Below are 27,595 nucleotides of genomic sequence, written 5' to 3' on the forward strand. Positions count from 1 at the left end.
GTTCTTTTTTTTTTTATGTGTTTGCTTCTTTTTTAAAAAAAATTTTAATTTATTTATCTTTAGAGGGGAAGGGAAGGAGAGAGGGAGGGAAATATCAATGTATGGTTGCCTCTTGTGCATCCCTGCTGGGAACTGGCCTGCAACTCAGGCATGTGCATTGACTGGAAATCGAACCACAATCCTCTGGTTCACAGGCCTGCACTCAATCCACTGAGCTACACCAGCCAGGGCTATGTGTATGCTTGTTCGTTTAAAAAACATTTTTGGCCATGAAGTAAAAAAGCTTAAAGGTCATTTCAGTTTCTTTACTGAAGGGAAAACAAGAACTTAATCCAGGTAATTAAAGGATGTGTTACAAGTCAGTGGACAAGCTTACAAGAGAAGATAAACTCAAGAGCTGAGAGTGTGAACAATGTACTAGAATCAGTTGTTATTAACTACATATTAGAAGGGACCTGGGGAGGGGGAGGGCATGAGGATAGGGGAGGGAAGAAAAATGTGTTATACTAGCAGAATGGGGGAGACACACTAGCTCGCTAGGACAGCAGCATTATAACCATATACGCATTCAGTTTTATTGGTTCAAGATACAATTACAAATTTACACAACGCAGTAATGGTATTCTTAATTCAAACAATTGGGGATGGCGAGGGTTTTTGTTTTGTGTGTGTCTATGCCTGTTGTTTGTTTGTTTTGGTGGGGGACCATTATATATAACCTTGCTTCTGATTTTAAGATTTAGTAACAATAAACCCTGTGATTGATCCCATATAATAGGGGACTGTATATCCCTTACCATGAGGACTTACGCAGTCATTAAAATTTGAAGCATGGATTTTTTAAAAATTGTAGAGCTGTAGAGAAATGGTTTTGCTCATTTCTGGTAGAAGATGCTCAGCAGAACCATACGATGGGAATAGCAAACATTGATCATGCATTTTGATCCAAAACAGTAGAGCAGGGCCCAAGAAGGTCATGCCGGCTCTGGAAGATCAACTCAGGGTTAAAGCAGTGTGCATATTCTTATTCTGAAACATCTTTGCTTTTTTCTGACCCCCAAAATCTTCAAAAGTGATTTTTTAAAAAACCGATCTCCCCAGTTTAGTATTCTCTTAGGAAAAGACATTTGTACAAGGTGTTGCAACTGGCAAACATCCTCAACACATTTAGGCATCTCTCTCCAACATCTGACATAAGTGCAACTTTCTTCCTTTTAAAAAGGTGCATGCCAGCATCCTGATTTTAGGCAGGAAGCAAATCTACATTTAAGAAAAAGTGATTGAAATGTTTTCCTTTTCTGTTTATAACTTAGGTTGATGTAGTCTTTACACTGCTCCAACTATATTAGTTATAAGATAGAATTATTCTGAAAACCATCTCTAAACTGTTGTCAGAGGTCATTTGTTACCATGATGAAGTTAGTCCCAGGACTATATTTTGTGTGTTATCTCCCTATTTCCACCAAAACATTTCGGTTGGTATGGAATGTCAGAAGGACACGTTCTGGTTCTGATGTTAATAGTACGACCCTAAGGCACAATGTCAAAGTCACCTCACATCCCCAGACCACCACCTTATTTTCTCTAAGCATACAATTGGAAAGCTAATTCTTATCTTTTCACACAGGGGTGTTTTGAGAGTGAATAGGAGGAAAAAACATTTGAAACACCTTCAGGGGATGAAAAAAGCTATAGAAAACATAAAACCAAGATAGTGATTTTTTTTCCTGCCTGTGTTTCAACTAAGCCATCGACAGGTGCCTAACACAGGAAAACTCTTAGTTTTTCTTAGTGGGCTTCCCACTTTCTTGGCCTCAACCCAGTAAGCGCTGTGGAATGAAGGGTGAACAGTTTTGCAAAAATGCCTATTTCAGTTGAGACTGGACCATGGGTAAGATTCTACACAAGTTATTTTAAGTGGTTCTAACACTTACTGCTTGTGACTCTACATCACCTAACATCTCTGAACCTATTTGCTTGATCTGTAAAATTAGGGTATAACACCTACCTCACAGTATGCTATGAGAATTCAGTTTGTAAGGCAGATTGGCAAACTACGGGCCTGCCACCTGTTTTTGTGTGAAGTACCAATGAAGGTGATTTTTTTACACTTTTAAATAGTTGGAAAAATCAGAAGAATATTTCATGACATGAAAAATACATAAACTCAAAATGCAGCATTCATAAATAAAGTTTCATTAGAATAGGCTACATTCATTTCTGTACGCCTGTGACTGCGTTCATGCTATAATAAACTGAATAGTTTGACAGAGAACACAGGCCTACAAAGCCTAAAATACTTACTGTCTGGTCTATTATAGGAGAAGTTTGCCAACCCTTGGTTTAATACATAGAAAACACTCAATTCCAGTTAGGATTGTGTGTAATCTTCATGACTACCGTTACGTGCGACTAAGAGCATTTTTATTGTAGAAGGATGGGTTTAAATTGCCCAAGGCCACAGAGCTAGTAAGTGGAAAAGCCAGTTTGACCCCAATGCCTATTCTCTTTCTAATGTCATATTATCAAATGTTTAACAATATAAGTGATCATAATTTCAAATAGTTTAACAAAATTTTACTAAACATGAATTATTTTAATTTTTTCTTTTTTTAAAGAATCCAGAAACCACCTGATTAATATATTTTAAATGCTGTAATAACCAGGTTTTTCTGCACATTCCAGTTCCTCATTAATTTAAAAACAAAACTTTGCATTTCTAGAAACCTAAGACTAAGAAGTAGTAAAATGTCTTCAAATTTTTTATTGGAAAAATCACAGTACTTACCGTTTTTTATGAACACAGAATTCACAGTAACTGTAAACCACTTATTCAATGCATGTCAGTTTTATATTCTGTATTTGTCACCCCCGGAAGGTAACCTCAGCCACCCTCCCTCCTTTACAGTGTTCCTTTTAAAAACCAAGTTGCTGCTACAATACAGGAAGTGAAGAGTAGTAGACCTGAGACAAGCAAATATTGTGATCACTCTATTAACTGACTTGAAGGTGACCTTGCTAACTTTCCAAAATGTTGCGATAATCAAAAATCCACACCCCAACGCCTCCCGAGACTGAAAAGGAACCAGCCACATCGTCACGGGCGCTGTCACGACTACAGCACACACCGTAACCTCAGCAGTTTGTAATGAGTCACCTAAAGTGAACTGACGGTGTCTGGGAGGAATTTGACTTTTCAATATTTTCAAATTAATTTCTCCATGGGTGGTCTCAGTTTAAATTATTCAGTAGGGTGATAAATTGGTAATAAGTATTCTTGATAATACTGTGAGCAGAGATGAGACACAGTACTCTACTACTCAGGACGTGTTGTGGAAAATTTAACTCAAAGATCCCTCACTGATTGGCTTGCGTTTGCCAGACAGCTGTTCCGGGATTTTTTTTGTCCCCCCCTTGTGTGTATTGCTCTAGCACTGCTCTAGTATACGGCAGTGAAAGGCATCCCTGCTCTCACCTGGCTTATAGTCCAGATGTGGGTGATGAACATATAATGTGACTAAATCATTCTTGTTTTCCCAGGTGGAGGGGTTTCCTGGGACACAAGATGTTCAGTGCTAACACTGGGAGATCAGTCACAAATAGCAAGTGCTAGTGGTGGCCAGTTTCCCAAAATGGTCCCCAAAGACAATCTACTCGTGCCCCTATTGGACCCCTCCCACACTGAATATGGCCGACCTTTGTTAGTCATGTACTGAATAATGTTTTGCTAAAAAATGGACCACATATATGAGGGTGGTCACATAAGATAATAATGGAGTTGAAAAATTTTACAGCCTAATGACATCGCAACACATTACATGTTTGTGGTGAGGCTGGTGTGAACCTGTGCTGCCAGTCATGTAAAAGTATAGCACGTACAGTTATGTACAGTACAATACATAATACTTGATAATAATAAGACACGGTCACTGGTTTACTTTTTGTGAGAGTGTTCACTTTCCAATGATAAAAAGTTTGCTGTAAAACATTATCCCGTGTTCTGCCAGCAGCATCCTCATACATCTCCTCTTTACCACACCTTGACTGCATCATTTTTCTCATACTTGATTTAGTCTCACATTGTTTTGTGTATTAACCTGCTGTACTGGCTTGTAGCCTAGGAGCAGTGGGCTCTACCCTATAGTTTGGTTGTGTGGTAGGCCAGGCCATGCAGGTTTGTGTAAGTGCATCTATGATGTTCACATAACAAGACCGCCTATGTATGTTTCAGGATTTTCCCTGCACGTAAGCAGCACATGCCTGTGATAGCCATTGTGAGAACAACTGTGTGACTTCCCAGGCCAGGTCATAACAGACACTATGGCTTCCACTTTGCTCTTTTGGGAGGAAGCCAATTGTCACGAGGACACTGAAGCAGCCCTGTGGAGCAGTCAGCTCTGTGAGGAACGGAAACTTCTGGCCGTCAGCCTGTAAATGAGCCATCTTCCATGGAGACCCTTCAGCCACAGTCAAACCTTCACATGCCTTCGGCCCTGGACCACATGTTCACAATAATGCCCTGGTATCATGAGATACCCATATTCCTAATTTACAGAAGCTCAGATCATCAAAGTTTGTTCCTTTAAGCTGCTAAATTTGGGCTAATTTGATAGAGTAGTAAATAATATAGTGCTATAGAGAAAAGTTACGCTTAGTAAAAACAAGAATTGGGTGGGGGGTAGGCACTATATTTGACAAGAGGGTATGGATAGGACTTTCTTATAAAGGCATTTGGGCAGAAAACTTGAAGGAAGCAATCCAGCAAAAGAAGGTTCCAAACAGAGCTTAAAGGGTCTCTGAGACTCAGTACCAGCAAAAGATGTTGGCTTATCCATGTCAGAGCAACAACAGTTTCAATGTGACCGAAGTGGAGTGAGCAGAGTGGGGAAGAGGCTGTAGCAGGAGGGCAGAAGTAGGGGAAACAGTGGTGGCAAATCACATGGGACCTCCTGGAATAAAGTTGCTCATTCCAAACAAGCTGGTATAACAAAATACCATAGACTGGGTGGCTTATAAGCAACAAGTTTATTTCTAATAGTTCTGGAGGCTGGAAGTTTATGGTCAGGGTGCCAGCATGATCTGGTGAGGGCCCTCTTTCTGGTCACAGACTATTGTATTCTCTCCTGGGTATCTTAGGAAAAAAGCACTAATCCTATCATGAAGGCTCTGCCCTTATCACCTAATCACCTCCCAAGCCCGAACACCCTGAAACACCACCCCCTTGGGCATTAGGTTTTCTTTCGACATAGGCATTTGGAGATGGAGGGAGGCACAAACATTCAGATCGTAGTGGTAAGATGCTTCAATTTTATTGTGTCAAGGGAAGAAGACACTGGAATGTTTTGAGTAAGAAGGGCAACATTGCCTTGACCTTGATTTTTGAAAACATCTCTATCTTCTTTGGTGTTAAGGGCCACTTGGATTTTGCACATGTGATCTTCAGCCTGTAACTGTGATGGCTGGTTCAGTTAGGCTGTGCAGATGAGTCCAAGCACCCCTTAAACCCTTAACATTCATGTTTCCTACAGGACTGCGCTGCTACATCCAAGGGCAGAGTTAAGTGAGCACGTGAAATGAGGCTAGTTCGAATGGAGAGGAGCTGCTAATTGTAACATACAGGCGGGAGTTCCAAGGTTTAGTACCAACAAACGAATGCAAAATTTCACTACATCTTTTGGATAATGACATGTTGAAATAACATTTTGGATATACTGGGTTAAATAAAACATGTCGACCTTACCTCCTTTTTTTTTCTTTTTAAAATCGTGGCTACTATTCGATTTAATATGGCATATGTGGCTTGGCTTAGATTTCTGTTGGGCAGCGATTTGGTTGGCTCTTTACTCCTAGTTGGCATTTTTTCATTTGTGCCTTTTCCCTTGAAGGGCCTGGGCTTTCACTCCTGCGCTTTTCCCTTGAAGGCCCTCCTGAGAAGGGCTGGGCTTAGGCCTGGGTTCTAGGTTTTCCTGTGCATTCCCTCAGCCTCAGGCTTGAGTGTCCCGGGTCTCCGGACTCTAGCCGGCCGGCGAAGGCTCGGGTGGGCAGATCTGAGGGCTTGCAACCCTCGCTTTCGTGACACCAGTTCACGGGGAGGCAGAGGCGCAGGGGGTGGTCCTCGGGTTGCGGGGACCTCAGAACCACTCTCAGGGGAGCCGCCTGGGCCGCCTTCTCCTTCTGTCGCAGTGATCATATAAACCATCTCACGTCGCTCTCAAAATCAAGAAGGAAAGTAAAGTCCCTGAAGCCTTGGATCATCAGTCAAATTTCAGCTCTGAGCACACAATCAATACCCAGGTTGATCCAATCAACACCCGCCTTAGGACGGGTAGGCGGGGCATGGTTGGCCAATAGCATCTCTTGCCTCTCCCGGCTTCTCATTGGAAGAGATGCAGGTCGAGAGGAGGGACTTCCTATCCAGCCGAAAATGACTTCCCACGTGTACGGTCTCCGCCCTCGGGTTCGCTGCGGAAGTCGGCGTCAAGTCTACCTCTTGGCCCCAGTGAAGGGAGTTAAGGTTTGAGCGTCTCCTGGGGTCAGGACGCTGATCACTAGATTTCTGCCTCTGTCGCCACTTATTTCCTGCCCGAGCATGGCGACGTACACCTGTATCACCTGCCGGGTGGCGTTCGAAGACCCGGAGATTCAGCGGGCTCACTACAAAACGGATTGGCACCGCTACAACTTGAAGCGAAAAGTGGCCGACATGGCCCCGGTCACTGCTGAGGGCTTCCAGGAGCGCGTGCGGGCCCAGCGGGCCGTGGCAGAGCAGGAGAGCAAGGGCACGGCCACCTACTGCACCGTCTGCAGTAAGAAGTTCGCCTGTTTGAACGCCTACGAAAACCACCTCAAGTCCCGGCGGCATGTGGAGCTGGAGAGGAAGGCGGTGAATCGCAAGGTGGAGATGATGAATGAGAAGAACTTGGAGAAAGGGTTGGGCTTGGACAGTATGGACAAGGATGCCATGAACGCGGCCATCCAGCAGGTCATTAAGGCTCAGCCATCTCCCAAGAAGGGCCCCATAGCACCTAATAAAGAGTCCGGGAGTCCCGGGAGTCCCGTGGCGGCGGCCGATGGAGGACGTGTGAGTAACGACCGAGACCCGGCGGAGAAACCTCCCCGGTTGCAGTGGTTTGAACGGCAAGCGAAGAAGTTGGCGAAGCAGCAGGGGGAGGAAGGGAGTGAGGAGGAAGACCTGGATGGAGACGGTAAGGGCCCTGGGGCGGGTGCGTGGGGGAGGGATGTAGGAAATTGGTCGCCTTTGGTATCCACAAGGTTACTCAAGGTTGAATTCCGATTTTAAGGGGAGGTTTCGCTGGTTTATGAGGTCGCTTGTCTGTCCAGCATCTCTGCGGGAATATTGTCTGTTTCCTTCACTGTCGGAGATTCAGGGCCTGAAACCTTCCTTGGAGGAAAATAGGTCTTTAATAAACACTTGTAGGATGAGTTGATGCCTTCTCTGTTTTGAATTAGGAGGCTTTAAAAAAAATATGCCTAGAAGGGCATGCTGTAATTCTCTTGGGTTTCTACTTATGGATTCACACTTAATTTAGTTGACCGAAACAATCAAATGAGGGGTTCAGAATCAGGGAGCTAACCTGAAATGAGCTGGAGCCAGCATTCTGGCCTTCTTGACTTAGAGTTATTTATTCCTTCTTTCCTTCATCACACATCCTATTGACACTGATGGTATGTGTACATACAGACACAGGAAGGAGACAAAGACCCCTTCAGGAGCTTACTGTGGCCTGGAGGAGAAGGTTTAAGGTCTTCCTCGGCCATACAGATTGGTCTGTGGCAGAGGAATAATTAAAATTGAGATCTTGAAAGAGGGCTTGTCCTGGGAGGTAAATCAGCACCCTCCCCTCCACCCCAACACTGGACACTACCACCTCCTGTTTGTGGATCTGTGTGGGTTCTAGATTGTGATGACCACTTTACTTAAACTAACTTTATGTTTCAAATCTCTGGCTTGAAGATTGGGAAGATCTTGATTCTGATGAAGAACTGGAAGGTGAGGATGCTGAATCCATGGATGAGTTGGAGGAGCAGGATGCAGAGGAGAAAGAGGCCAGAGGAAGTGCCCCGCTTGGTGCCATCTCTATAAAGGACTGCTTATTTTGTCCCCATCATTCAAGCTCTCTTATGAAGAATGTGGCTCATATGACTAAAATCCATAGCTTCTTTATTCCTGATATAGAATACCTTTCGGATCTGAAGGGACTGATTCAGTATTTGGGTAAGTACAGTAGCTTTTCTATGAGGAAAGAGCATATTATTGGGGGGCAGGTCTTAAGGAAACCTTAGTTTTATGTTTCTTATCCGTCTGATTTAATTACATGTTTATTTTGTGAAGAGAGAAACTTGATGCATCTTTTTTGAATCGTGCAGATAGATGGTGAGATTTAATCTGGCTACAAAAGCTTTCTTCATACCTTTTTTCCTCAAATTATTTTTTCAGGAGAGAAGGTTGGTGTGGGGAAGATTTGCTTGTGGTGCAACGAAAAAGGAAAGTCCTTCTACTCCACAGAAGCTGTACAAGCGCATATGAATGACAAAAGCCACTGTAAGCTCTTCACAGATGGTGATGCTGTTTTGGAATTTGCAGACTTCTATGACTTTAGGTAAGTCTGCGGTTTGTAATGTGAAGCAGAGCGAAGGCATCCTCTTTGATGTGACATTAGATGTGCCAGTGCCTGACGTGTCTGGCACCGTATAGTAAGTATATTCTTTGTAACTCTTACAGCACTTCCATATGGGTGGTTATTCCCTCTCGTTTTGTAGATAAGAACCTGAGTGTAACAGTTACACACACACACACACACACACACACACACACACGATAAAGAAGTCTGATAAGAAGATCTCAGACCCCACACTGAAATTTTTCTGACTTGAAAACTTGGGGGCTTTTTGGTGGTTTAATGGCCGAGAGTTCAGTTTTGCCCGTTAACCTTAAGAACAGAGGCAGGAATTAGGTTTTGGTTTCCCTAGAACAGTGTCCTTGAAGCACAAGCTGTCTCCTGGGGGGATTGAGGTGGTTGCCGAACTAGACCGGTCCTAGGCATTTGATGGTGAGATTATCCCAAAGGGGTTCACTCTTTACTAGAAACTTGTATAATTGATATATTATGCACCGAATCTATGCTTGGAACTCTTGAACAGCTAATTGCTAGTGTCAGGATGCCTGTGACCTAGCACAGGTATGCTACACAGGTGCGTGTAATTACCATGCCACGTGTTCATAATCCATGTGATACGAGTGTTTAGAAAACTCATCTTTTCAGTTGTCCTTTTTCATTTTCTTCCTCATTTCTCTTAGAGTGAGGATTTTTCATTTTTGTTACTTTGGTGGCGGTGTAGTCGCATCTTACTGTGGTTTTAGTTTGCATTTTCCTAATGATGACCACTGTAGATGAGAACCTTTCATGTATTAATTAGCCGTTTAGACGTCTCTTGCGAAGTGTTTTATCAAGTCTTTTGTCCGTTTTTCTTTTGAGTTATCTGTCTACTGTTAACATTTTATGTGTATCTGTCCAGTTATTTTTTATATATTTAATGTGGACATTTCCAGGAACACTGACATTCTTCCAGACCTACACTGTCTGATATGGCAATTACTGGGTGCTCATGTGGCTATTTAAGTTAATTAGAAATTAAGATATAAATTTTAAAATGTAGTTTTTCACTTGCACAGCTACATGTCAAAGCTCATTGCTTAAAAGCACATAGATTAGTAGCTGCCATTTCAGACACACAAACAATCACAGTATTCTATTGGACAACACTGTTCTAGACCATTAATTTTTTAAAAAATTTTTAGTTACTGTTGATGTATAATACTATGTTTTAGCTGTATAGGATAGTGATTAGACATATGTATAACTTACCAGGTGATCACCCTGAGAAGTTCCGCACTCATCGGACACCATGCGTAGTTATTGCAGTGTTATTGACTATATTCCCTGTGCTGTACCTTATGTCTCCATTACGGTTCCTCCCCACCCCCCACTGCCCCCTTCTGCTCAGCCCTGCTCCCATCTGGCAACCATCGGTTTACAGAACTTTTTATTGTAATGGGCAAATTGATGAGAACTGTATTGCCAGCTCTGCCTTTTCTTCCTTTCTGACTTCTTTCCTAGAGAGAAACAAATAGGTTAAAAAATTCAATATTGGGTCATTCGTTCATTCTTTTTTAGTATAATTTTAGGTTCATAGCAAATTGAGCTGCAGAGACAGAGATTTTTCCATATACCCCCTGCCCCCACACACTTGCATGGCCTCCCCGTTATCAGCATCTTCCACTAGATGTTCATTTGCTACAGTTGATGAACCTACACTGACTCATTATTATCCAACTCCACAGTTTGCATTAGAGTTCACTCTTGGTGGTGTTCGCTGGACAGATGTGTAATGACATGGATCCACCACTATAATGTCATGCAGAGTAGTTTCACTGCCTTAAAAATCCTGTGTGTTCCCTCCCTCCACTGTAAACCCTGAAAACCAGCGGTCTTTATGTTCTCTGTAGATTTGCTTTTTCCATAACTTCAAGTAATTTGAATTACCTGAAGACTGGCTTCTTTCACTTAGTAATATGCATTTAAGGTTCCTCCACGTCTTTATGGCTTGACAGCTCCTTTCTTTTTGGTCTGAATAGTATTCCACTGTCTGTGTATATCACCATTTATCCATTCACCTAGTGAAGAACATGTTGGTTACTTCCAAGTTTCAGCAATTATGGATAAAGCTGCCATAAACATCTATGTGCAGGGTTTTGTGTTCACTATAGTTCTTAGCTCCTTTGGGAGTATACCAAGCAGCAAGATTTCTGGACCATATGGTAGCAGAATGACCATATATCCTTAGCTTTGTAAAAAAGTGCCACACTGTCATTCAGAGTGGATTTACCATAACACTTTTCATTCTTACCAGCAAGGAATGAGACTTTCTGTCAGGCCACATTCTCATGAGCATTGGTGTTAGTGTTCTGGATTTTGGCCAGATTTAAACATTTCGTTGTTTTAATCTGCATTTCCCTGATAATATGATGTGGAGCAGTGAAGTGTCTGTAGGTCTTTGGTCCATTTTTTACTTGGATATTTGTTTTCTTACTGAATTTTAAAAAATATTTTTGATAACAGTATTTTATCAGATGTGTCTTCTGAAAATATTTTCTTTTTTAAAATTTATTTATTTATCTTTAGAAGGGAAGGGAAGGAGAGAGTAGAGAAATATCAATGTATGGTTGCTTCTGGTGCATCCCCTGCTGGGAACTGGCCCCTGCTGGGAACTGGCCTGCAACCCAGGCATGTGCCCTGACTGGGAATTGAACCGCGGTCTTTTGGTTCACAGGCCCGTGCTCAATCCACTGAGATATACCAGTCAGGGCCTGAAAATATTTTCTTTTGTCTGTGGCTTGTATTTTAATAATCTTGACATTATTTTCTGCAGAGGAGACATTTTTAACTTGAACATAGTCCAGTTTATCCATTGTTTTCTTTCATGGATATCATGCCTTTGTTGTGGAACCTATAAAGTCATCCCCACACCCCAGATCATCTGGGTTTTTCTTGTGTTATCTTCTAGGTGTTTTTATAGTTTCATGTTTGTCATTTAGTTCTGTGACCTATTTTGAGTTCACAAGTCATTTGCACACTTTTACTTCAGAGAAAATGCTAAAAAAAAGTTGGTTGCCCTCAAACCTCTCAGTTCGCAGGCCCTGCACTCTGCTTCTCCCCTGTGGGTACCTAGTGGGTTTGCCACGTTCACAAATACAGTTTATGTCTTTAGTTAAATTCGAGGTATCAGTCTGTTTATTAATGCCTTTCACTGGGTTCCAGGAGTAGCTACCCGGATCGTAAGGAAGGGGAGGACCCTGAGGAGGCCGAGCTGTTGCCCTCAGAAAAGACCTTGGATTATGATGATGAAACCATGGAGCTCATTCTACCTTCTGGTACGTGCATTTGTCAAAAATAAATAGCTTAATGCCTGTGAGACTGTCGGAGAGGCATGTTTCCATCCATTCTTTTCCATATTGAGGGGGAAAGAACATAAAACTTAAAATGTGTTTGTTTCCGGTATGCGATACCCTCTGAAGGTGGCCTCTTAGCTCTGTGTTGGCTGTTTTGTTTAAATTGCATCACTGTTTTTGTTTGCAAATACGTAGACCTGTTCTATTTCATTTATCAGTTTTTTGTGCCACATTAACATTTTTCTTGTTAATCTTGGCATTGCTTTTATTTTTTGAACTGATTCCCGGTTCCTTATATTGCTGAGACTTCCAAACTGATGGTCAGACATGGGGTGTCTCTGATTAACAGCACCCAGATTGTCTGTTTCTAATTCTAGGGGGCGGGTTAGAGTTTGAGTTCTGTCTTGTTCTGTGGGAACAGTATTCACAGTGGTGGGAATTTAACCGAGGTATGTTAAAGGTGGCGGAAAGGCCTGAATACGAGAGGCACCGCTATTCACAGTGTGACCATTAGCTGATGAGAGTAGGAGAAGCTACTGGAGAAACGTGAGAAAAAGAAGGGAATGGTAGAGATAATAAGATGCTGAAAATACCTGGCATTTCCTGAGAGGTTAGCATGGTCAGGCCGATATATTATTTTATTTTTACAACAAGCCTGAGGGACTTGGACTGTATTTACCTGCAGTACAGGGAACAGGTTGCTTTGCCTCTGTATCATTAGGTAGTGAAAGAGAGGGGCAGGAGGTGAGCTGAAAGTCCAATATCCCTGGTTTTTAAAGCCTGGGTTTTCTTGCTCACAGCTGCAGGTCACCTGCAGCCATGTTATTTGAAAGTATTGGCTATTAAACCTCAAGACGGCTACATGACTTAGGCTTAGAAGTGGTGACATCACTGATTTTTTTGATGTTAAGAGTGCTGCAAAATATACTTTTAGACAGACTTAGGAAAGACCTATCTATTAGCCAGGTACTACCTTATCCCAGAGATTCCTGACTAGGCCATACATGTGTTTTTTTTATTTTCCCCCCCGTGGATGTTAGAATGAAGCTAATTTGAGAGGGAGTCTAATGTGTAGAGCTTAGTGCTATTTTATCCCCACAGTTCATAGATTTGGCTTTAATTTGTCTTCAAAAACAGTGGTTGTGATACGGTAAATCTAGGCCTTCAGATCCCAAAACCAGTGACAAAAAGCATCCAGTAGAGGGCACTGTGAGCATTATTTTGGAAACTGGTCTGGCTCAGTTGCTTCAAGTCTTTGCTCTTCAGTTCCTTTGGAGTGAGTAGGTTTGAAAAACACACATACTGAGCTGCTGACTAGCCAGGTGAAACTGTTGGTGGATCCACAAGAGATAACGTAGGCAACCCTAGGAAAATCACAGCTGGAGATATTTTTCTTTTCTACTGTCCAGTGTCATTGATTGTGAAGCTGTTTGTTAAGTAGGCGTGGGCAGTTCTGTGAGTGGTTATTGCTGTGGCGACAGATAGATGGACCAGTTGTGACTTCACCATAACTCACCATATACTCACTGACAGTATAACCCATCTGTTACATATTGGGCAGGCACAGTGTGTTCTCAAGATGATTTTCCTCGAGGAGCCTCCAAGTTGAGCTGTTCTCAGCACATTACACTCGGTGCTTTAGTGTCATGTGCTCACTGTCCTTGACACAGGGCAGGTGAACTGGAAGGTAAACTCTAAACACTGTGGGTTTTCATTTCTCCTGCTGGCTGTTGGACACCTTGGCATGGAGTAATGAATGCCAAACACCCTTTTCAAGGGTGTTTTAAAAAGTCACACTTCAATAAATACGTTTCCAAATGCTGCTTAAGAATATAAGTATATCGATGCATTATGTACTAGTGACCAGCATTGTCATTTAATGATTCTGAGGTAGTCATTGTTACAAATCATGGAGCATTCGGACTCAACATTACACACAGAAAATCACGGGGAACAGTCCCGGGGATTCCTGCCGCAGTCTGCATGTACGTTGGGTCCATACCCCTCCGCTGTGTCTCACTTATTCTTTGGGTCTCGGAGGTGTGGCAGCTGTTAAGCTGCCAGAACAGTCAGGTTCAGGGAAACTGTTTTCATCCATGTTGGTATTCAAAGACCATGTTCTCTGGTTTGGATGTTTCTTTTTGTCATCCCTTGAGTCTGATGACAATTAGTCGGAAGTAACTGCTTTTCCATACCTGTGTAGCAAGTAAACTGCTTTCAGGTAGCTAGCCAGGTAGATGGACTTAAAACAAAATGGCCTACCTGACAGAATGTTTTTTCCTGTACATTAAAGATCTAGATCCTAGAAGCAAATACAGCCATTGCCATATTTATAGTATCCTGTTCATGGTCTTTCTACACAGAAGACTCTGAAAGAAATGGTTTTATATGTGTGAATTTCAGACTTTTATGTATAAAAATGTCAGACTTTCCTAGAAGCTGTCCACCTGTGGCTAGGTTATCTGGCCATATTTCCTTTATTTATTTTCAGTGGAAATAGCTGTTTTATGCCTTGTGTATATGCTGTTGTTAAATTCTACATGTGTATGTCTGTCTGGAAAGGTGTTTGATTGCTTATTTCCTGATTAATACTCTTTGGAAACACAACTTGTATTGAGCAACGCCCAGGTGATGCTGACACCATTGGCCCAGAACCATGGTTTGTGAGCCGCTGCTCTGATGGAGCCTGGCGTTAGTCCTCACAGAGGCCTACCCCGTTCCCATGAAGAATCAGGTAGTCAGTAGGAATTCACCTCTGAAAGCGTGGTTGACTCGCATAGTTTTATCAGGGCCTTCTAAATAAGCAAAAGCTGTAGAGAGAATACAACTTAATCTATCTTTTAAAATCCTAGTTTACCTGGTAACTAGGTGAACTAGGCTTTTCTCATTATTTAGGAAGCAGTAGGGCATTGTTTCTCAACCCAGGCATTACTGACAGTTTGGGCCAGGTAACTCTTTGACGTGGAGGGTTATTCAGTGCATTGCAGGATGTGTAACTATGTCCCTGACCTCTATCCACTAAAGGCCGTGTCCGCCCTCTAGCTCTGGGCCTTGCCAAGTGCCCTCAGGGTAAAATCACCCTGTTTCAGAACCAGTGTTACAGAGGATTTAAGTGAAGGGAAGGTGGGCTGATTTCTGTTCTAGACTCAGACTGTGGCTTGTAAGCCTAAACAGCAAGACTGTCTGTCCTCTGTACTTAATCTTCTTTCTATTAAAATAAAAAAATAGGACCCTTACCCTCCAGGGTCCTGTGATCCGTGTTAGTAGCTGTTGCTGTGTGAGTTCTAGGGAGGCATATTGTATGAAAGTACAAGATGCACAGTTTTTCACTTAAAGGTGACTTACCATTCTCTTTTTAAAAATCTTATTTTGTTTTTTTCATTTTTTAATAAGCTGCTTCATCTTTTTTCAGCAGATAGAGCAAATTTTAGTCTGGCATATCCATTTTCCAGCTCGATACCTGTAAAGTCTGATGGGGAAAGCTCTTGCTTTATTGCTCTGTCTTAGAAAACTATCTAACTCAGTGATTGAATATTGGTTGTTTTTTCTTTTTGGAAAAACAGGCGCCAGAGTGGGCCATCGCTCCTTGATGAGATACTACAAACAGCGATTTGGCTTGTCAAGAACTGTGGCAGTTGCCAAGAATCAAAAGGCCGTGGGCCGGGTCCTGCAGCAGTACAGAGCCCTGGGGTGGAACGGCAGCACAGGTGTGTCGGCGTGGACGGCCCCGGACCGGCCCACGAACTCGTTGTACAGTGAGGGGCTGGCGCGAAGTCGCTTCCATCTATGCTGTCTTCGTGGAGTGTCACTTCTTGGCGCTTTGGCTTCCTTTACCACTTGATATGTTTATGGCAGTTCGCCCAAAGTTCTCTGACTTAAAAAGTTTGTATTCCTGTCACAGTAACTTCCTAAAACTGTATATACACCATTAACTTTTTCAGAAGATAACAATTCCCAGAAAAAGTATTTAGTAATCATCAAAGTTTGAAATTGTTCTGAGGTTACACAGAAGAATTAAATAGTATCCTTGTGGCAAATAGCCTGAGCTGTGGAGTGAAATGTAACCTATCTGCTAAACTTGTGAGTTCTTGAATGATGAGCGTAATTTAAGTCACTCACACCTCTTTGTCCTCATTTGTAAAATGGTGATAATAATAAGAGGACCTACCTCATAGAGTTGGGCAGATTGAACATCCTAGTGCATGTGTGATACAGTGCGTGCACACGATCAGGGCTAGCTGTCACTCCTTTTTGTAACTTTCCCACAGAAAATTTAGTGAGAGCCAGAGGAATGAAGCAGGCCGCTGAAACTGTCAGTCTTTGACACATCATCATTGTGCAATTATTTAAAGCCATTCTGATGTGTCTGCTGTGTACGAAGCTCTGTCCTTAGCTCTTCTGGGAAAGCATCAGTCCATTAGAGGACCGTGGAGACGATAAGAGAGCTCTTTTTTAATAACCTGGAAAGCCGTGTCCAACTAAAATCCATTTTCAGTGCCACTGTGTTTAAACACACTTCATTTCCTTTACTGTGGCTGCTGGCGAGCTTTACTGTTAGGTCAGAACAGATGAAGTACAGGGAGAACTAGCAGCAAAAAGGCTCTGTCACGTAATCTGGCTTCCCCTGGCCCTCAGGCAAGGAGGGCGCCGGTGCTGGAGACGATGACTCGATCAGCTGCAGACCCTTAGAACATCAGTCGGGCCCTAAAGTGCATCTGCTTGGTGGCATTGTGACCTGCGGCCACTTAAATCTAGCAGACAGTGACTTTAATCTTACATGTCTGAAGATTGTGTAACTCAGTTTATAGTCTGCTTTTTCTCTGTCCCCTTAGATGAATAGGACTTTACCTTTGGGCTTATAGACCCTTTCCAGATGATGAAAAATGAAGGTTATCCCAGAGGGAAGTATATATAGAGAGAAGTTCTGGTATGCAATTCCAGGTCCACATAAACCCCACGGAGATCCTAAGTTAGTAGCTTTCCTTTAAATACGAGAGCCCTCAGCTGAGTTTGAGAGTCTCCACAAAGGTTGGGTTTTCTCTGATCACAAATAACAGACATTTGCCTCATTTCTTACCTCCTTTCCAACCACAGGAGCAGCTCTTATGAACAAGCGAGACATGCAGTATGTTCAAAGGATGAAGTCCAAATGGTTGCTGAAGACGGCCATGAAGAACAATGCCACCAAGCAGATGCACTTTAGGCCCCAAGTGGTGTTCTAAGGGTCTCCTGCCGGTCGAGTCATCGTCTCCTGCACGGGTACCGGCCTTGCCTGGGGACCAGCGGAAGCCGCACTGTGTGACGGAGCCCATATGCTGCTACACTTCACCCTGCACTTCATCTGTTCTGACCCAATAATAAAAGGCAGAATCATATTGGCTTTCAAATGTCATTTCTATACAGGGTTTAAAGGTTATATTTTCACAGAGTGAGTGGTGTGTCTACTGAACTCAGCTTGCATTACTACTAGGTGGTATCTTTATTGTCTCAGCTTTTATCTGACTTATGGCTGTCAGAATAATATGGGAACTCAAGAGTGACTTGTTCATCCCAAAGTTTAACTTTCAGAAGAATAACTTCCAGAGCCTGGCACCGGAACCTCTCTCTGTAAGGGGACTCATTTCAGTGTCACTCATTTCAATGTATAGCGGCTCATGCAGCAGTGAGAGTCTCTGGGCACGCTCGTTAAATCCCAGCAGATCAGGAGCATGTCAGCGGCTTGCTGTAAGGCTGCTCATTTCTAAACGTGGACACGTAAGAATGATCATGCGGTGCAGTCCGCTCCCCGTGCTGCTGTTTCCTGAGCAGCTAGTTTGGGGAGGAAATAATGTAAAAGGTTTAGATCCCATTTTAAAAACAAATTACCTCAGGGTGAAATCTGTGGAGAGATTCTCAGTTTAGCTGGTTGAGAGGAAACAGTGTTACATTGGAAATGAAACATGAAGTTCAAATCCATTGAGCTAGCTTTGTGACTGCAAAACTGACTTGGTTTTTTTCAGTCTAAGACGAGGTGTTTACTACCTCACAGGTTGCTGGGGTTGAAATCTACTAGAGGACCCACTACTCACTGAGGCCCTTGCGTACGGTAAGTTCTCACTAAGTTCTCACGTTCTCCTTGGCTGATCGCCCCAGTGCCACGCTGGGTGGCCTGTGTGCTGGTCAGCCGTGTTCCGTCTGAGTGCTGGGTGTGAGGGTGCCAGGGGACCACGCTGGGCCTTGGCATGTGTTCGCCGGCTCTCGTTGGCTAGGTGACACGCCTTTTCTTTCAGTGAGGATGCAGAGTTGAGTTGATTTCATTTCCTCTGGACACCAGCCCATTATCGTCCACAGGGGAGGGTCCCCTCCCCTGGCTTGCATTTTGCTCTGTCGTCCTGTTTTCAGGCATCCTCCTTGCACAAGTGCCTGGTCTCTTGTGTTTGACACATTTTCACTCTGCATCCTGGGAAAATGATGTAGTGCTTCGCACAAGGTAGGTTTTCCTTTTACAGTTCACTGAAAGTTCACCACACACTGCGCTGGGACCTTCGTCAGGCCGCCTTTCCATTCACTCAGCGTGGTCAGCCTAGTTCATTGCTCCTGGCTGCTGCGAGGTGTCCACAGAACGTGTCCCTACATGGCACTCGCCTCTCCCTGGAGCTGACCTGCTTGTCTCTTCCCCGCCGTTAACCACACCAGCCCAGCGCTGGGTGCACCTTGTTTGTATCCGTACCCTTTTCATTGTGAGCTTGTTCACCTGTGCGGCCCAGTGAGGATAGTGTGCTTGCTGATCTATAGAAGACTCCATTTACTTAATTTCTTCTACTTCCAGGCTTCAGGAGGAGATACCTTAGTTGATTCTGGGATTGTGAAACAATATCTCACCTCTATCTACATCACAATTTTATAAAATTTAGTCCTATTGGGAAGGTAAAAGATTTAAATATCTAGTTGAGTGAACAAATCAAGAAGTGTGACAAATGTAGTATTTTGGCTTCTGTGCGGCATAGGGATGAATGGGGATTTCTGATAGTTCATTTCCTGGTGGTCTTGAATATTTGTTATCCTCAGTGCACTGTTTCCCATTCTGTCTTATGTACTTGGGGTCCCTTGGGCTTCCGGGCCCATTCCCACCCAGTGATTTGCCACCAGCTCACCTCACTGTGTTCCTTTCATAGCCGCATGTTCTTTTCCTGATGTCTCTTGCTTACCGCTTTGGAGAAGCGGCTGGAACCTGCCCAGCAAAGATACATTCCTTCAGGCCTAGGGAATGCTGGTGTCCTTAACTTCACGCTTGGTTTCTTTAAATTTCCCTACTTACAATATATTTTTTCAGATGTTTATTGTTCATAACTTTTTATTATATCTAAAGTTAGTCCAAATTAACCCAAAAGTAATTGTTTTTGCCAGATATAAATTTGTAATCCCATCCCTGTGGGTATTTCCACCCGTTGCCTGTGGTCTCTTGAGACAGCTGGTTGTCTGCCTTTCCAGTGGGGACCAGAGTAGTGGCACGAGAGGCTGTTCATCAGCACCGAGTTGGCGCTGGCTGCCCCGCTGGCTGGCCATGACTTCGTGGACTTGGCTCCTGGGAGTAAGGTCAGGACCCCGTGGCCCTTGCTCGTGCATGTGTCTTCAGCTTCAGACATCCACACTGGGACCAAAACTGGTTCTGGTGATGGTAGCACAGCCGCGGATCTAAGAGCCAGTGAGTTGTGCACTGGAAAGCTGTGAAGTGTATGGTATGTGAATTATGTCACAATACAGGGTTTTTGTTTCTTTATTTAAAAACGGTCTAAAAGTGAGAGAACATAATCTATTTCCTCGTCATGCATGGGACTGATGCCCCGGCAGCTGTGCTGGTGGTTGGCACCGAGTGTCTACAGACTGAATGCGGGCTTGGTTTATTCCTCCTGTGGTGCTGGGTGTGCACCTGTGTTTCAGTGAGGGTCAGGGGCTTTCACGCACCTTTTTTTCCTCCACTGTGAGGTGTAGGGAACATTCTGATTTTACAGATGAGGAAGTAGATTTTTGAAGTCTTGAAACCAGAGATGGTGATTTCTGGTCCAATGTTCAAAATACTGGAACACACTTGAACAGAACCCTGGGCATCATCTCCTCCTAAAGCATGTACTCAGTGGGCTGTAAAGATTTACTCAACTCCATGAAATTTACAGCATTTCTGAAAGAATCTTGTTCTAAATCTAGAAATACACGGGCTCTAGTGTTTACATTAATGTTACATACATGATACACATGAGTAACATGTTATACACATGAAAGGAGATAGCACCTTTTCTTGCCTGGAATGTGGATGAATTTTGCCCCCTGCCAACTTTGGTTATTTGTGGATTCACAATTGCTAAGCTGCCCTCCTCCACCTCAGTTATTTATAAACTCTTTTAAGATCTCATTGGACAATCTTAATTTGGATTAAGATTGGATAATCTATATTGGATCATGTAGATTATCTCATTGGATAATCTCTAATTTTATAATTCATATGCAGGAGCCCTGCTGTGTTGCCAACTCAGTGTGCAAACTTTTTTGCAAGATCATTTTTGTAAGTCTAGAGAAATTTGTAAGTGCTTTGAGAAATATGCATTTCATTTAGCCTCATTTGTAATCACTACGTTATGACATCAAAGTTGATGGAGATTGAGAAGATTTGGTTAGGCTGTTACTACTGCTGCAAGTTGAATGTTCAAATAATAATTTCTTGATCATTTGTGGGCAGGACCTGGTGCTCAGGGTGATATGATGTGAATCCTCTGTGGTATACATCAATAACCGAGAGGCAAGGAAAAACCTTTCTCCTAGGAGTACATGCTGGTCACAACTATGCTGCAAAGTCAAACTTTCAACTTCAAAAAACCTTCTAGTATAAACTATTTGCTGAGTAAACATGATACGTTTCTTTTGAAGAAAGAATCCCTTTATATTTAGCATATGCCTAAAACTATAGGAAGAGCATTCAAGCTACTTAACATTAAATCTGTTTCCTAAATGTTTAATGTTGATTTCATTGAATATGATCTTTAAATCCTGAATTCAAGACATTTGTTATATTGCTCCTTTATCTTTTATTATTGACCACATCTGGTGTTCCATCCTCAAGTACCGTTTTCACCTGGGGAAAGGTATCTCAGATATGTTGCCCTACCCAGGCTTACCTGTCTTCTAAAACAGCAACTGTAAATGTGGAAAATAAGACTCTATAAAGGTGAGGGATTTGAGGTTTTTTTTTTTTTTAAATCTCAGCTGAGGATATGAACATTGATTTTAGAGGGAAAGAGAATGTTGATGTAAGAGAAACATCAATCAGTTGCCTCCCACACGTCTCCCGACAGGGGATCCAGCCTGCAACCCAGGCATGTGCCCCGACAGGGGATGGAACCCGCCACCTTCTGGTGTACAGGACGATGACGTTCCAAGCCACTGAGCCACCCAGCCAGCGCTTGAATTTTTTCTGAAGAGATTTTTATAATGCTTAGTGCCAGACTAACAGAATATTAAATTGACAGTAAATGGAAACTGCAGTGAGAAGAATGAGTTGATTTTACAGTTTTGTGATTATCTTTCATATCCAGCTTCACAAAAGATGACTGGGTTGTCATTCTCTGCCTCAGATATGACACGGGTCATGCAGGTACCAGAAACACCACTGACACTTAATGGGAGGGAGAGCAAGGCTGAAAAGTGTAGACACCACTATAATATTATCATAAAAATAGCTTTGACTTGGCAACCCCCCTGCAGGGGTCTCTGGACACCCAGGGGTTCCCAGATCACACCTTGAGAACTAGTGCATTACCGTCCCTCAGTACCCAGGGTTTAAGTGTCTTGGCTGAATACTGAGTGCTCCTTAAAAAATAGTGTTTGCTCAAGGAAACCCAGCCTGGTGTGTAGAAGGAGCAGCGACTGTGTGGTCAGAGACTGGGGTACCCTTTTGCTTCCACTCTGGTAGTAGTTCTTCACCTTTGCCAAGTTTGTTTTTCTCAAGTTCCTCACCTATAATAGGGCTAGTTACAAATCCCTTGCAGAGACATTGTAGGAACTGCACAAAATATGAGACAGGGTGCTGAACAGATGCCGACGCCCAGAAGATAGGACACCTGATCAAGGGTATCGGTTAGTCTGGGTTGGCCAGTGACGGCCAGGGACGGAAGGAGAGGGGCCATGAAAAGGGAAGGAAAAGAGAGCCAACAGGGCCAATCCACAAACACTGATCTGAGAGCTAGATAGATGTTGAAAGGCAGATGTGTTCAGAGGTACATAAACTTGGGGTTTTAAAATGTCAATACTGCGCCTGTACTGTACATGACACTAGACCTCCATGGGTCCTAGAGAGCCACCTGACAATCATATTACTCTTTCTGGGGAGGAACATACTCCACTCACACCCAGGCCTAGAAATAGCCTTGGGTCTGTTTGGGCCAGGTTTGGGTACCACATGATTTACAATCTTTCAGTGTTCAGAGCTCTGGCGATTTTTGGACAGTGGTGGGTAAGGGATTGTAGGTCTTATCAGACACTACTGTGACAACACCAAGCGAGAAATGTCCCCATGCAACTCCATGAGCAAAAAGCAGGCATCACAGGATCCAGAAACATCTTGGCTAGCTTCGGCCTTTCGGCCAGCTTTATAGGATCTCAGGGTTAGAACAGGGTTAGAACAGTGTCCCCACCCACGTATGTGGAGCGTGTGTGTGTTTCAAAGTGAATCCAATGACAAATTTCCTTTTTACTTTCTTTTTAAGCAGATGTTATACTGAATGCACAGGATGTTTGTCTTCAGTTCTTTGAAAGCCCATCCAGACAGCAGTCTACCTTTCTGAGGGATTAAGATAGGTGAGATGATATGTTTTAGATACGAATGAAATCAATTACCCGCCACATTCACAGGGATAGAAATGGAACGCATTTAACAGTGTGTAAACAAGAGCCCACATTCATTGTTTCATGCTTATAATCTCCATTTTACAGAATTTCGCAGAGAAATAAACCCTGAATTGGTTTGAAGACAAAAGTCTTGCAATAAATTAATGTTAGTAATGTGAAAGGCTCGCAGGCCACACAGTAAACTTATGAAGAATTCATCAGAATTGGAAATGACTCAACATTATGACAAAGCTTGTGGATCTTGAGAAACCACTTCAGCTACTGGTTTTTGTGGGATTTAAAATTATTTGCAGCTACAAAGATAAAATAATTTTAAATGATCTTTTCTGCCTCTACCTACACTATTAATAGAGGAGCACAAGTTACATTTATTTGGACACCTATATGTGCTACATACATTACTAGGCACTTTATTTTGTTGATTCCAACTTAAATACCTGTGTATTTTTAATTTTAGTAGGCCCCTTTAATTCAGCATCATGGTATTAAAAATGTCCCTTCTCAGCCATGGCCAAAAGCAACAAATGTTTGTTAAAAGGCAGGGAAGTAGGAAGAGGAACTTTTTATGATACAAATCTTAAGTTAAATAGAAATGGCTACTTCAGTGGGTTGGGATTAAGCCAAGTCTTCCCAACCCTTCCTTTTTCCTTTTCTCCCTTTCTTCCTATCTCTTCCTACTTCCCTCTTTTACATGTTCTTTTTCTTGCTCTTCTTCCTTTCTTCCTTGCGTCCCTCTTTTATCTCTTCCTCTTTTTCCCTCCCTCCCTCCCTCCCTCCCTCCCTCCCTCCCCCCTCCATCCCTCCTTTCTTTCTTTCTTTCTTTCTTTCTTTCTTTCTTTCTTTCTTTCTTTCTTTCTTTCTTTCTTTCTTTCTTTCTTTCTTTCTCTCTCTCTCTCTCTCTCTCTTTCTTTCTTTCTTTCTTTCTTTCTTTCTTTCTTTCTTTCTTTCTTTCTTTCTTTCTTTCTTTCTTTCTTTCTTTCTTTCCTTCTTTCTTTCTCCTTCCCTCCCTCCTTCCCTCCCTCCCTCCCTTCCTCCTTCCTTTTTCCCTTTCCCTTTCCTTCCTTCCTTCCTTCCTTCCTTCCTTCCTTCCTTCCTTCCTTCCTTCCTTCCTTCCTTCCTTCCTTCCTTCCTTCCTTCCATTTTACCTGTGGAAAGTAGATTTTAATGTTTCTATAGACAATAAATCACTGCTACATTAGTGCCTTCATTATCTGGAATTCCTCTGGAAACAACATTATTGTACAATCACAATCAGCTGAACCCAGGGCATTTACTGAGATCCCTAGTAACTAGGGTAGGACAGTTAAAAGCAGACTCGTGGATACCTATTTGATCTCCTTACTGTGGATACACAAATTCCACAACTCAATAGGTACATGCATCTCCCCTCCAGGACTGAGGCCCTCATTCCCCCAGCTGCCAGGAGTGCTGGCTTTTGGTGTCTCACACATGAGTCCCTTGCTAGGAATGGCCCTCAGCCGAAGGAAGCCCCTCTGCCCAAGGTCTAGCCACACGCTGCAGGGACAGCCTGCATCCAGTGGTTGCCCCCTCACCTTGATTAAGTTAACTATGAAGGCTTTTCCAGGTCCAGAACTCTCGATGGGATTGTCTAAGGCCTTTATTGCCACTGTATCCTTATACAACTCCCAGTGTAGAATCATTTTTTCTTTTACTTCTTTTAGTCCTACAAATCCTGTGTATAGATCTCCACCTCAGTTTTTCTGGGGTGCAGAACTACAACCATTGGTACCCGAAATGGTCCAAGGAAGGAGGCTTTTACAAGACCTCTGGAACTGGGTCACCAGCTGGCCTGTGGCCAATGAGGACACCGTCACGCAGGGTGGGTAGAATACCAGTGGCCTTGGGCAGGCTGTAGCCCTGCAATTGTCAAAACCTTCACCTTGGTGAGACACCTGGGAGGGAGTGCACTGGTGGGTGCAGATTCTGGCTCTTTGAGAGGTTCAAGGAAAGTGGTAAATTCAAGTAGAGTAAGTCCTCAATGTCATCAATAGTTTCTTGGAAACTGCAATTTTTAGCAAAACAACATATAACAAAACTGATTTTTATCATAGGCTAGTTGACGTAAACTAGAGTTAAGTTCCTGTGTCCTCTTATGGTCACATAAACCACCAAAATCCCAAATACAGACCCCAAACCCTTCTAATATTAAACATCGAAATAAATATGAGCTAGATGTACATTTAAGAAAGATTAATAGAAGCAAGATAATGACTTTCCAGCCTGCTGATTCCAGCTCAGGTCCACCACCTTTAACACACTCAGTACTGCAAGGTGGGGGTCCCCATCATGTTCCCATTCAGTTTACTGTTCTGCCCCCGCGAAAACCAGGGGGTCCCGATCACTGAGAGCAGACTGCCATAAAGTCAACCCATTGCCTAATGTATCTGTCGCCGCTACCGAATAGCCAACCTGCCAGCAGCAGGAACCAACACTGAGGCCCCACAGCATCCTTCCCTGAGACCAACCAGTCACTTGTTAGCAGCTTAATTACATTAGACCCCTTTCAGTCTGGAAGTGGCATTGATGCATCTTGACTGGAATTGGCACATATTTGAGAAGTGGCTTTGCTTTTTCGGCCCACAGGGACTTAGCCGCTGCCATCAACTATGAGCTTATATGTAGTTTATAAAGTGACATGAGATTCTACATGATGTAGCCCTGGACTGAAGAACCCATTATAAATAGCAAAGGAAGAGCAACAATGGGCATTCATGTCCAGGGACCCACTGGATTCCACCCACCCTCGCCACACACCCAGAAGCTGCCTGCCCAGTAGAGCCTTTTGAAAAACAGCTCAGGTGACAGCCAGGCGATGACACCCTTGAGGATGAGGCGGCATTAAATCAGTGTCCATTATATAATGCTGTGCTCCCAGGAGATGCGGCTGATGGGTCCATTCAACAAGAATTGGAAGTGATTAAGAGTGAGTGATTTTTTCCTCACAAATTGAGAATTAAAATATTCAGTAGCTTCATTCAGCAGAAGACATTTTGCTGAACACAGAGGGCTTTGTTTCTCGGGGAAGGTGTCTCTACCCAGCATCTTTTTTAGTGAGCTTTTTTGATGTCTCAATTATTTATTTTTCAACCGAGGTCTAATCCATTGTTTACATAGATGTTTCTGAAGTGTTTGGAAAATGTGGTGTGTTTTTAAAATTAGATCACCAGCTGTCATTATACGGAATGTGTGTGGGCAGGTGGTGAATGAACTTATTTTTAACCCCCGGACACTGTTGGCTTCACCAATAGCCCTGGAAAAGCTGAGCTGTTCTTCTCCTCACCCTGCTCACTCACAACCGTGTTTCCCTTTGTTATCCATAGCACCTTAACTTCTTTAAAGATCACAGACAATTGATCTGCAGAATTTATGCTCTCTTTCCATCCCCAAATTACTTCTTTGTGACAAGAAAGACATATTCATTGAGCGTATCCTAGATCTTTTAATTCACTGAAGTTGTTTCTTAAATGGATAGTTTTCATGCTCTTTCTGTTTAAATTAGCGGTAGTGTTGGGTACCAAAGGAACACAGAAGATGATTTATCTTTTTTTTTTTTGAATCATCAATTTCAAAACTAGTCAGATAATATGTGCAGTGTTCCATTTCAAATACAGATAAGAAATCAGCAAAAAGCATACAGAGCAGCCTTTTCTGACATTTTTCTCATATTATTTATGAAATATTCTCAAACCACAAAGGCAGACAGACTGTTATAATGAACCTTCATATATCCACCCCTCAGCTTCAACAGTTCCCAACACTTTGCAAATCTTTTTTCACTTACCCATCTCCATGTCCCGTCACTTCCCATGACACACACGCGCACACATGTGGGGGTGACTTTGCCAGCAAGTCTCCCCATCTGCCACGGATGAAAGTAACACTACCAAAACATGATCTGCTTGGGGAGGAGAGGTGGCCAGTCTCTTAGAGGAGAAGGACCGGGAGCCCCTTCCCCAACGTCTTTTATTGGGTTGTAATACACAGGAATACAGGCGGCAAGGATCAAACAGTAGATAACATTTCAAAGAAATCTGAGGGCTTAGTCTGAGTCAGTGTCTGTCAGGAAAGGGGGTTGCAGAAACTTTGGGAGACATACTCATTTCTTGCTTGGTCCCTTATCGTATGAATGAAAACACTCTTGGCAAAGCAGGCTTCACAGGACTTTTAGGAACTCTTTCTCATGCCCGATCACCCCAGATCCCACTGTAGCTAGCAAGGGGTTGTACCGCCTTCTCCATCATAGGTTTTCAAACTTAAGTGGATTAGAGGCTCTTCTCTCAGACAGAAATGGGGACTCAGGCTATGTCAGAATAGCCAGGGTGCAGGAGTCCATCACTCCCTTTTGCTGCAGCCTCCCCAAGTCCTTCCTTGAGGGCCTCCCAAGTGATCATGTCTGGCTTAGGTTGTCCCTTCTCTAAGGGTTCTTACCTGTCACTGACTAACCTACCAAGCACTGGGGGCTGGGGAGAAGCAGAAGCAGCACTTGCTGCCAGAGACAAGCTTTGTCTCCTTTGTGGCTCACATTCCAGAGGTCGCTCACTCAGTCTTAGCCATGGGGGGCAGTTAGAACTCCTGAAACCAGGCAGAGCAGTTTCCAACACACACACATACACACACACTGGAATATTAGAATGCCTGGCATCATGTTGTTTTTTTCATAAAGTACTTTATATGCATTTAAGCCGTAGGACTTTAAAAAAATAACCACCTAGGTATTATCATACC

General features: G+C 43.1%; 1 protein-coding gene across 1 annotated transcript; it reads left to right on the forward strand.

The window, feature by feature from the left end:
* Positions 1-6,424: 6,424 nt before the first annotated feature.
* On the forward strand, positions 6,425-17,346 carry ZNF622 (zinc finger protein 622). The gene is made up of 6 exons (XM_037154566.2): positions 6,425-7,205; positions 7,976-8,236; positions 8,459-8,621; positions 11,841-11,953; positions 15,535-15,678; positions 17,066-17,346. Exons 1-6 carry the CDS (start codon positions 6,590-6,592, stop codon positions 17,191-17,193), a joined length of 1,425 nt encoding a protein of 474 aa, XP_037010461.2. The 5' UTR covers positions 6,425-6,589; the 3' UTR covers positions 17,194-17,346.
* Positions 17,347-27,595: the final 10,249 nt, after the last annotated feature.

This window comes from Artibeus jamaicensis, unplaced genomic scaffold, assembly GCF_021234435.1.
Source record: "Artibeus jamaicensis isolate MK-2021 breed Jamaican fruit bat unplaced genomic scaffold, CSHL_Jam_final scaffold_369, whole genome shotgun sequence".
NCBI lineage: Eukaryota > Metazoa > Chordata > Mammalia > Chiroptera > Phyllostomidae > Artibeus > Artibeus jamaicensis.

Bases quoted from the DNA above. Each gene is read 5' to 3' on its own strand.
- ZNF622 (XM_037154566.2), top strand. From the start codon at position 6,590: ATGGCGACGTACACCTGTATCACCTGCCGGGTGGCGTTCGAAGACCCG. The intron at 7,206-7,975 runs GTAAGGGCCCTG...TCTGGCTTGAAG, and splicing joins GGAAGACCTGGATGGAGACG to ATTGGGAAGATCTTGATTCT. The intron at 15,679-17,065 runs GTGTGTCGGCGT...TTCCAACCACAG, and splicing joins GGGGTGGAACGGCAGCACAG to GAGCAGCTCTTATGAACAAG.